The following is a 9,084-nucleotide window of genomic DNA, read 5'->3' on the forward strand; positions in this document are numbered from 1 at the left end:
GCTTTTTCAGCAACGGCTCTGATGCCTTCAGAGCCTCGCCTTAGCGACTGTCCAGCGAGGGCGTGCGGCTGTAGCGCAGCCCGTGACCCCGGGAGGGGGACGGATCGGTAGCGTAGAGGGAGTTCGGATGTATTTGTTATGACTCTGGGAGCCGGGGACCTGACCACTGCGCTGGGATCTTGTGGCTCAGGGAGCGGCGATGGGCTCCGTTGATGTGGGAGGGCATATGCTTGCAGCATTGCTTTCTGGTGTGTAATTTCCTGCCTGTGACAGCATTACTTATGTTAGTTATACACAAAACTCAGAACAAGGCTTTTCCTAACCTGTATTTTACCTATCTTAGCTTAAAAAAGCCCCATTGTAACATGTTTTGGGCATAGCTGTTTCCTGTTGTTATTCTGGTTATTACGGTCTTACCCATAGCACAAGTTGGGGTAAGGGCTCAGCTGAGTTAAAGGCTCTCGGACTTTAATCTTTGTAATGTGCCAGGTGTTCCCAGAGTGACTGTGGCTTTGTTGGAGAGCAAAAAGATTACACAATCTATCTGTCATTCTTCTTGCAGTCCACAGAAGCTTTGGAATTCATGAAACGGGACCTGGCTGAGTTCACTCAAGTAGTGCAGCATGACACAGCCTGCACTATTGCTGCTACGGCCAGTGTGGTCAAGGACAAGCTGGCAGTGAGTATAGGAGCAAGAGAGCTGGGATTCTTGTTGCAGAAAGCAAAGCAGGGGGTGAATAACCTCTGAGGACATGATCCTCTGAACAAACCCCAATGTATAACCATGAGCTTCAGGTTTCAGGCTTTCTCCCCGGTGTGGGTCTGGTGCCGAGCCCTGTGTGGCATTTCCTTGCTGTGGTGGTGAGGAACCTCTGGAGACGAGTGGAGACAAGTTCCCTGTGCTTTCCCTCTCCTGGTGCGCCGTGTAGGTGGGATGCTGGCAGTGTCACTGTAGTATGACATCAGATCTCTGCGTAAGCTGTCAGCCTTAGCCCTGCACAGCTGCCACTGTGACAGTCCAACCCCAAAACCAGCCAGTCCCTAAACCTGGCTGTGTCCTTCCCCACAAAGCCTAGGCTCAGTTCCTGACAGACCTATTCCAGGGCCTGCCTGCCCCACCGCCACCTGAGGCTAGTGCCTGCGACCACACCCTTCTCCTAGCCCAGCCCTGGCCACACAGTTGCCTCATTAGCACTTTTTTCAAGGGAGAGAAATCCTGCTTCCTTGAAGGAACCTGTCCAGAAAAGCCTGAGACTTGTCCTGCTGCTGCAGGTACTGTTACTTATGCTGTGCTGCTTTTTCTCTTCAAGAGGACGGAAGGTTCCTCAGGTGCGACTGAGAAGGTGAGGAAAGGGCTCTCTGACTTCCTGGGTGTCATATCGGACACATTTGCTCCCTCGCCGGATAAGACCATTGACTGCGATGTCATAACACTGATGGCAACACCTACAGGTACCACAGAGCCCTATGACAGTGCCAAGGTGAGTGCCCCGTTCCCAGAGCTTTTCTCCGGGATGTGGAGTCCCAAGCCCTGTCCTCTCGGGGCTCTGCTGCTGCTTCTCCACTGATAGCTCTGCCCTGTGTGTCTTCTCCAGGCTCGCCTCTACAGCCTCCAGTCAGACCCAGCCACCTACTGCAACGAACCTGATGGTACGGGGGGCTTGGCAGTGCTGCCAAGCCAAGCTGGCCCTTGCGTGGGGTCTGTGGGCTGTCCTGAATTGCCCAGAGCCATTCACCAGTGGCCTTGCTGGCTTGGCTATAGATGAGGTCACCATTTATAGAGAGTGACTCTGTGTGTTGCATTGGGAACTAGCTTAGGATGAGAGCTTGCTGGGTCAGTTTAAACTGGCGCTAAGTGGCCTTGTGCTGACAGAGGACCCACGATGTGGGGTGGGCTCAGAGACCCATGTCTCCCTCTTTCTTTGCCCCTTGCTCACCCCAGCTGGTCTGGTCCGTATTATTTTTCCAATAAAATTTCCCAAAACTGTTCCTGCCCTGTTTGTGCCAAGGACTGTTATCTCTGTGCTTCTGCTGTACAGGCCCTGCTGAGCTCCTTGAGGCCTGGCTCTCTCAGTTTAACCTAGAGGATAAGAAGGGGGAGATCGCAGAGCTGCTGGCCACCAGCCCTTCCATCCGGGCTCTCTATACCAAAATGGTAAGTCCCTGCCTGGCTCCTGCAGTGGGCAAGTTCTGATTTGGGGTATGGTGCAGGGAAGCCCTGAGCTGCTTGGGCCCTGGAGTTGGTGGTAGAAAGGACTGTGGTTGCATGGTAAACGGGCACAGGGATATTAGGCAGCATATTGTATTCTTCCCTGCTTGTTTGTCACGGGCCTGGAACAGAAGTTCCTCTGTAGCTGTCTGACGTATGTCTGAGCATCTACTAGCACGTACCTGAGGCTTGGTCCCAAGTCTGTGCGCCTGAAAATACAGGTGCCTTGCACAGGTTATGAGGGTAGCTGCAAGGCTCGGGAGGAGAGGGGAGCAAGGCAGCAACCTTCGAAGTGACTCATGGTGTTTCCCATGTCGCTCCCAGGTCCCGGCGGCTGTTTCCCATTCTGAATTCTGGCAGCGCTACTTCTATAAAGTGCATCGCCTGGAGCAGGTAGGTCAGGAGGTGGGTGTCTCCCCCAGTGGGTGGGCACTCCAGCCAAGGAGCTGTCTAATGCAGACCAAAGAGGCAGAAGATACTTTTCCTGGAGAAACGGGGATCTGGGCTGCCTTGTCTGTGTCTTTGTTGTCACTGACGCTGAAATCCTGGGGGAAGAAAGGATGGGGGACCTGAGTCACTGCTGACGCTGAATTCCCTGCAGGATGAAGCCCGGAGGGAGGCTCTGAAGCAGCGAGCGGAGCAGAGCATTCACCAGGAGGAGCCAGGCTGGGAAGAGGATGAAGGTGGGTCATATGGTTGGGGATCTGCAGGAGGGCTCGTGCAGACCTTGGCAGGTCTCAGTTAGAGAGGGTGGTGGCTTCTCCTCGCTCCCACAAATTCAGCTCCCAGCCCAGCTGCAGCCAACGCTGCTGCACTGTCAGCTGCTGCTGCGCTTGCTGAAACATCTCTTGCTTCTCTTCTGCCTTCCTACAGAGGAGTTCTTGGGGATGTCACCCCTGCCTTGTGCAAACGTGAAATTTCCAGAAGCAGCAGAGAAAGAATCTGCCCCTGCAGCCCTGGAGGGAAGCCACCCCACTGCTCACAAGGGACCCTCAGAGGAAAGCTGGGCCGTCCTCCCTCCGGAGCCGGCCCCAGCAGAGGGGAGCCCCTCTGAGAGCAGTGAGAGCGTCTCCCTTGTGACTCAGATTGCAAACCCTGCCTCTGTGCCTGCTGCGCAGCTACAGACTGGAGCACAACCAGCTGGGACCGGAGACCTCTCTCAGAGGCTGGCGGAGGGCACTCCGGCACAACCAGCCTGCTGCTGGAGGCCACCGCGGAAGAGCAGAGCTCCCTACCAAAGCCCCCAGAACCTGCTCATCTTTCTGCACCTGCATGGGAGTCAGCAGCATCCTCAGAGCAGCCGGCTGTTACGGAGCTCAAAGAAGTGGAGAGCAAAGCCCAGGGCAGGACAGAGACTCTGAAAGAGGAAGGACCAACAGATCTACGAGTCTTTGAGCTGAACTCGGATAGTGGGAAATCCACTCCTTCCAACAATGGCAAGAAAGGTGCGTATGTGGGGCCAGCACAGGGCCTGGAAACCTTCTGCTGGGGGTGGCAGCTTTTGGGGAAAGGGCTCTGATTTTGTGATGATGGGGGAGGAGAAAAGGGGTTTTGCCAAAATCACCCAAGAAGGTTAGATCCAAAGACTGCCTAATGGCCGAAACTAAAGTGGAAGCAAATCCTTATGCAGTTGGGCAGGGTCAAGTTGATCACATCAGATGGTGACAGTCTGCTCTCAGCAGGTGGCTGGGCCGGTGCCGCCGCTGGCTCTGGCCTGAGCCCTCTCCTGAGCCCGTTCCTGGTGCTCCTTCAGGAGAATGGAGAGTGAGACTCCTCCAGGACCCTGAGGAGGGATGTGTCGCAACTCTGGCTGACGCTATTTACAAACCTTTCATTGCAGGGGATTCTGCCTTCAGCAGAGCCTGCTGCAGGTCTCCCGGAATAATGGTTATGTTGTTTATAGGATTATAAAGCCACTGGAAGTAACCCAAGATCCAGTAAGATGACCATGTATCATGAGCTGGGTCTGTGAGCAGAATCAAATTAGACAGGAAATCAAAAGTCTGTCAGCTGAACAGGGTAGACCTTTGGTCCCTGGCCTGCTGGGTGCTGGGGCACGGCTGTGGTCTGTGTAGGAAATACTGTGATTCCTTCCCTCTGCATGTTGTCCCTAGGAGTGTCCCTGCTGCTCCTCTGCCCCAGGAGGTTGTTCGTTCTGTTCGGGAGCATGACAGTCCCCCTCCTGTCATTCCTTATCGGTTGTGTTTGCTGTGTGGCTGAAGCGTGACACATCCTAGTTCTCCCAGGCCAGAGGAGAACATGTTTCAGCGTTTACCTCTCCCACTTGTTCTGAACCAGCCCTTGCTGCGAGGGAAGTGCAGTTCAGTCCATCCCGTCTCTGTTAGCGAGCTGACAGCCTGCTCTTGGGAATGGGGGAGGCTTTCTCTCCTCGGGCAGGCTGCGGTACCTCCAAGCCTCATGAATGCCAGGGCTTTGTGGGCCTGCTTGGGCAAGCTGTGTGCTTTGGCCAGAGTGTCTGGAGAGCACGTGCAGCTCTGATGGCTCAGTTGTGATGTTTGTGGTTCCAGGCTCCAGCACTGATATCAGTGAGGACTGGGAAAAGGACTTTGATTTGGACATGACTGAAGAGGAGGTGCAGCTGGCGCTCTCGAAGGTGGAAGTGTCTGGGGAGGTGAGTCAAGGGAGGTGCTCACTCAAACAGACAAGAAGATTGCTCCCAGAAACCATCGGCAACTCCTTGGGGTGATGCTGCGTGAGCTCTGCCGTTGCTGGCTGCTTCCCCTGGGAGGTGGAGAGAGACTGCAGTGCCTCAGAGCAAGAGGGCGAATCCCTCGGCTTGAGCTCCGCTTCCAGCCCCTGTGCTGGAGCCAAGGCTGTGCAGCACATTTCTGCGAGATGCGGCTGCTGCTGGCCTGGCAGGAGGCTTCTCAAAGGCGTGACTCGCTCTTTGAGGACATGGGCTTAGCTTGGGATCTCACCGTGGGAGTCATGGGTGTTAGCTGGAGCAGAGAGTGGCTGTTTGGACATGCTTAAAGAGGGATGAGTGTGCAAGTTCCCCAAGGGGAACGGAGCAAGCAAATCCCTGCTGTGAGGGTGTGGGAGCGTGAGGATATGTCAGGCTTTGCGCTGACTCAGGTTCCTGGGCAGGAGGATCTGTTGACAGATGGCTGTTGAGTTACAGAAACAAACTGAGGGATGTTACTCTTGTTTGCAGCTGGAAGATGAAGAGTGGGAAGACTGGGAATAAAGCGACTGCTTCCAGTGTGTGTCACAAGCTCATTTCCACCATCGAATGTGAATTAAATCACAGACCGGCTGTTCCTTTGTGTGTAACTGTGCTGGGGATTGCAGTTCCAGGCTGGAGGAGTTTCGGCAACGCAAGTGACCCCTTCAGACCCGGAGGAGGAGGAAGCAGGAGTTCACTCGTACACTTAGCTGCTAGGGAGCCCATCTTCTCAGTAGGTCCTGGAGACTGGCCAAGCCAAAACTGACTGCCCCGAAAGTGTCGGGTAGAGGCAGATGTGATGCAGTGAGGGGTCCCCGGGGCGAGCTGGGCACTCGGACACCTGGCAGGATTGCTTGGTGCCGCCAGACTGCCGGACTGATTGTTTGCTTGTGTGCGCGCGCGTAATCTACAGTCCAGCAGTTCAAAGGCTCTTGGATGCAAGCTGTGCGTGCTTGCTCGCTGCTCTGCGCTGCTGACCGGGCCATCCCTGGAGAAAGCCCCCATGCAGGGAGTGGCTGGGGGCCGGAGATGCTGCAGTAGAAGGCCCTTCTGCTGTGCCACTCGTTGCTGCAAAGGCAGGCAGTTGGCTTGTGGCTTTGACCCAAAGCTGGGCCATGCTGGAAGGAGCCAAACTCCCTGCCAAACCCCTGAGCTTCTGCCTGGCTTTTCATCTTGGAAGCTTTTTCTAATGGAAACTCCTGTTTCCTGCTGCAAGAGCAGCAGCTCCTCTAAGAGCCAAGGCCTGCTGCTTCCCCCTTTGCAGCTGCACTGCCTTCCTCTACTGGGTTTTGTGTACTTCTAGTTAAATTCTCCAAGCAAAGTACTTGTGGCTTGCTCTTACCTGAGCCCTTCTGGGCAGGCAGCGATTTGGGTCACCCTGGGAGCAGAACCCCTCCGCTGTGGTGCCCAGTTCAGCCCTTGCAAAGCTCCAGTCTGGCCCACTGACCACTTTAACCTCCGCCTTGCCACTGAGGCTCGGCCCTTCCCTCTCCCAGCCCGGGGGGAGGCAGAAAGCGCCCAAGCGCGGGTGGTACCTGTTGGCTGAGGCTGTGTCTGTCCGCCCATCTGAGTCCCCTCGTGTCCCACCCGCGCCAGGCCTCACGGCCACCAGGGTCACAAGCTTTGCTGTGCTCACTTGGGTTCCTTCACTTAAGCCTCCCCGTGACTGCTTGCAATGCTTCCTACGGACCTACGGCCTCTCTTTTTGGGGCAGTTCCCCTCTGATGTCAAGAGGTGCTCCTCAGTGGATGTTGCTAATATACAGTTATCCTAAAGGGACGGAGCCCTCGCTGCTGTCTCTGGCCTTTCAGGTGGTGGTTTTATACATGCTACCTTTGTCCTTCTGCCCCTTCCAGGGCTGCTTCATTGGAGCTGTGGGTTTCCTTCTGGTTTTGGATAGCATTAACCTAGCTGCACTTGGAAGAGTTGGGTTTTTGGTTTTGGTTTTTTTTTCCACCCCCCTTAGGGAGATTCTCAAATGCCCACACAGGTGTATTGGTGGCGGCAGTGACTTCAGGTGCTTACACAAGAGCATGTCTGTCCTGCAAAACCCATGGGGGCCGGGGGCTGAGCTACAGCTCGCCTCCCGCTTGGTGTACGGTGGGCCCAGCAGAGCCTCAAATGTGCTACAGCCTCACCCCGTCCTGGGCTCAAATTTAGTTGTAGTAGGAAAACCTCTTGTGGGTAGGTGACACCAGTGGGGGTGTCAGGGCAGGGGCTCGGGGCTGTGTTCCCTTGGGGTTTGGCAGTATGGGTCACAGCTGGATCCCTGCGCCTGCGGCAGAGCTCTGAGGGTGCAGTGCTCTCATCTGTGTCACATTTTTTTTTCTTTAGTCAAATTAACCGTTTGGTTGTCTGTGCAATATTCTCTGTTCTGAACTATTCTGCATCTCCCTGAGCCTTTTCTAGCTGGGATGAAAACCAGGAACAATTCTAACAGCTGGTAGTTTTGTAACAATGACTTTCTCCAAACCTTTTACAGACTTGCAGTAAACAGCAATTAAAGGAATTCTACAGAGTCTCTGCCTGTGTCGGGTGTTCTCATTTCCTTTGCGTGATGGGGACGGCTGCCTCTAGAGGGTCTGCATGTCAGCTGCTTTGAATTTCCCTTTCTTCCCACCCGCCTCAGGGGAGGTTTGCTTAACTCGGGAGGATGCTGGGAGAAAGGGATGGGGACAAGCAGAGGCTGGGGAGCCCAGCACCTTCTCCGGGTTGGGCAGCCGGGATGCTCGCAGCCAGGGCTGCGGGGCCAGTGCATCCACCCCGCCATGTGGGATGTGCCAGTGCTTTGAGATGGCCTGGGGAAGGTGGACCTGTACTGCCCCAAGCTGCTCGGAGCTCGTGTCTGCCCCGTTCCCCGCCACTGACAGCCAGGGGCTTTGAGTGAGCTGATAAAATTGCCCGAGTATGAACCAGACCTTGTCTGTGCCGGGCGGAGGCCTGGCACACCACCTGCGAGGCTGGATAGATGGCAAACTGTGATCTCCAAATTTATCATCATTTTAGAAACAACCTGTTCCATTTAGGGAGGGCAGGGCGAGTCCTTCTCAGGGGTTAGTCAGCCATGGGTGCCTGCTGACCCCCTCGATGGAGGGTCTCAAGGTCATGTCCGGTTCTAGGAGCATTTTCAGGAGGTTCTGGCACTCCCTGGAGATCCCCAGGTGTCGAGGGACAGAGATGCCTTTCTGCTGCTGGTGCAGCATCTTGGGGATGTCGGTGTCATCGAAGGGCAGGCGGGCACAGAGCAGGACATAGAGGATGACGCCCATGCTCCAGACATCACCCTTGCAGCTGTCGTGGGGTACACCCTGCAGCACCTCGGGCGCCGCGTAGGCTGTGCTGCCGCAGAAGGTCCAGCTCAGCTCCCTGTGGCCCCTGGGGAGCAGTTTGGCAAAACCAAAATCCGTTAGCTTCAAGGTATGGCCCTGCAGCAGGGCGTTCTCGCACTTGAGGTCGCGGTGGGCCACCCCGCAGTCGTGGCAGTACTGGATGGCCTCGACCAGCTGGTGGAAGAGCGCCCTGGCGCGGGGCTCGGGCAGGGGACCCTCGTGGAGCACGTAGTCAAAGATGTCCCCGTCCTCTGCCAGCTCCATCACGAGGCAGATCTTCCCCTCTGCAGACTCCAGCATCTCGTGCACGCGGATGATGTTCTTGTGGTCCAAGCGTGTGACAATCTGCAGCTCCCGAGGCAGGAATCTCTGAATAAACTCTGCCGAGAGAGGAGGTGGGTTTGCTCACGGGGACGTCCCTGAGCTGCTGGCTCTGGGCACCCCTCCGGGACTCGGTGGAGGGAGGGAAGGTCGTTCCAGGGATGACTGGTTCCTTACGGCCCGGCACCATTCCCCGAGGGATGCTCATCGAGGGGGGATGCTGGGCTCCACCAGCACTTTGCCGTCCTTGCGGTCAGAGGGGTGGCCACCTAAACAGGTCCTCATCCTCGGGCTGTTCTGCTGGACCCCCCAGCACCCAGCCCGCACCCCCCGCCCTCTGCTCTCAGGTGGTGAGTTTGGGAAACTAGTTTTCTGCTGGGAATTAAAAGCCTCCGGGGAGGGACAGTGCCTCAGCCTGGGGCTCTTTTCGGGTCTACTCTTACCTTCTGGGCCTTCCTTCTTATCAATTATTTTAATTGCCACTTTCTTCTGGTGCTTTTGGGAAAAAGCCTCCTTCACTTTGGAGTACATCCCTTCCC

At 55.8% G+C, this 9,084-nt stretch overlaps 2 protein-coding genes across 2 annotated transcripts; one reads left to right on the top strand and one right to left on the bottom strand.

Annotated features, from left to right (window-relative positions):
- Nucleotides 1-499: 499 nt before the first annotated feature.
- On the top strand, nt 500-5,616 carry BSDC1 (BSD domain containing 1; the record flags this gene model as incomplete). The annotated part of the gene is made up of 10 exons (XM_009579317.1): nt 500-679; nt 1,311-1,481; nt 1,596-1,650; nt 2,040-2,155; nt 2,534-2,602; nt 2,811-2,892; nt 3,083-3,379; nt 3,412-3,654; nt 4,738-4,841; nt 5,385-5,616. Coding segments are annotated over 10 exons (1,350 nt in total), but the record flags the coding sequence as incomplete, so codon positions are not given.
- Nucleotides 5,617-7,942: 2,326 nt separating this feature from the next.
- On the bottom strand, nt 7,943-9,076 carry TSSK3 (testis-specific serine kinase 3). Its single transcript, XM_009579319.1, has 2 exons — nt 8,989-9,076; nt 7,943-8,604 (listed from the first exon to the last, which is right to left on the bottom strand). The coding sequence occupies exons 1-2, from the start codon at nt 9,074-9,076 to the stop codon at nt 7,943-7,945; spliced, it is 750 nt and encodes a 249-aa protein (XP_009577614.1).
- Between the last annotated feature and the right edge of the window lie 8 nt (nt 9,077-9,084).

The sequence above is a fragment of the Fulmarus glacialis genome, unplaced genomic scaffold, assembly GCF_000690835.1.
Source record: "Fulmarus glacialis isolate BGI_N327 unplaced genomic scaffold, ASM69083v1 scaffold19686, whole genome shotgun sequence".
Lineage (NCBI taxonomy): Eukaryota > Metazoa > Chordata > Aves > Procellariiformes > Procellariidae > Fulmarus > Fulmarus glacialis.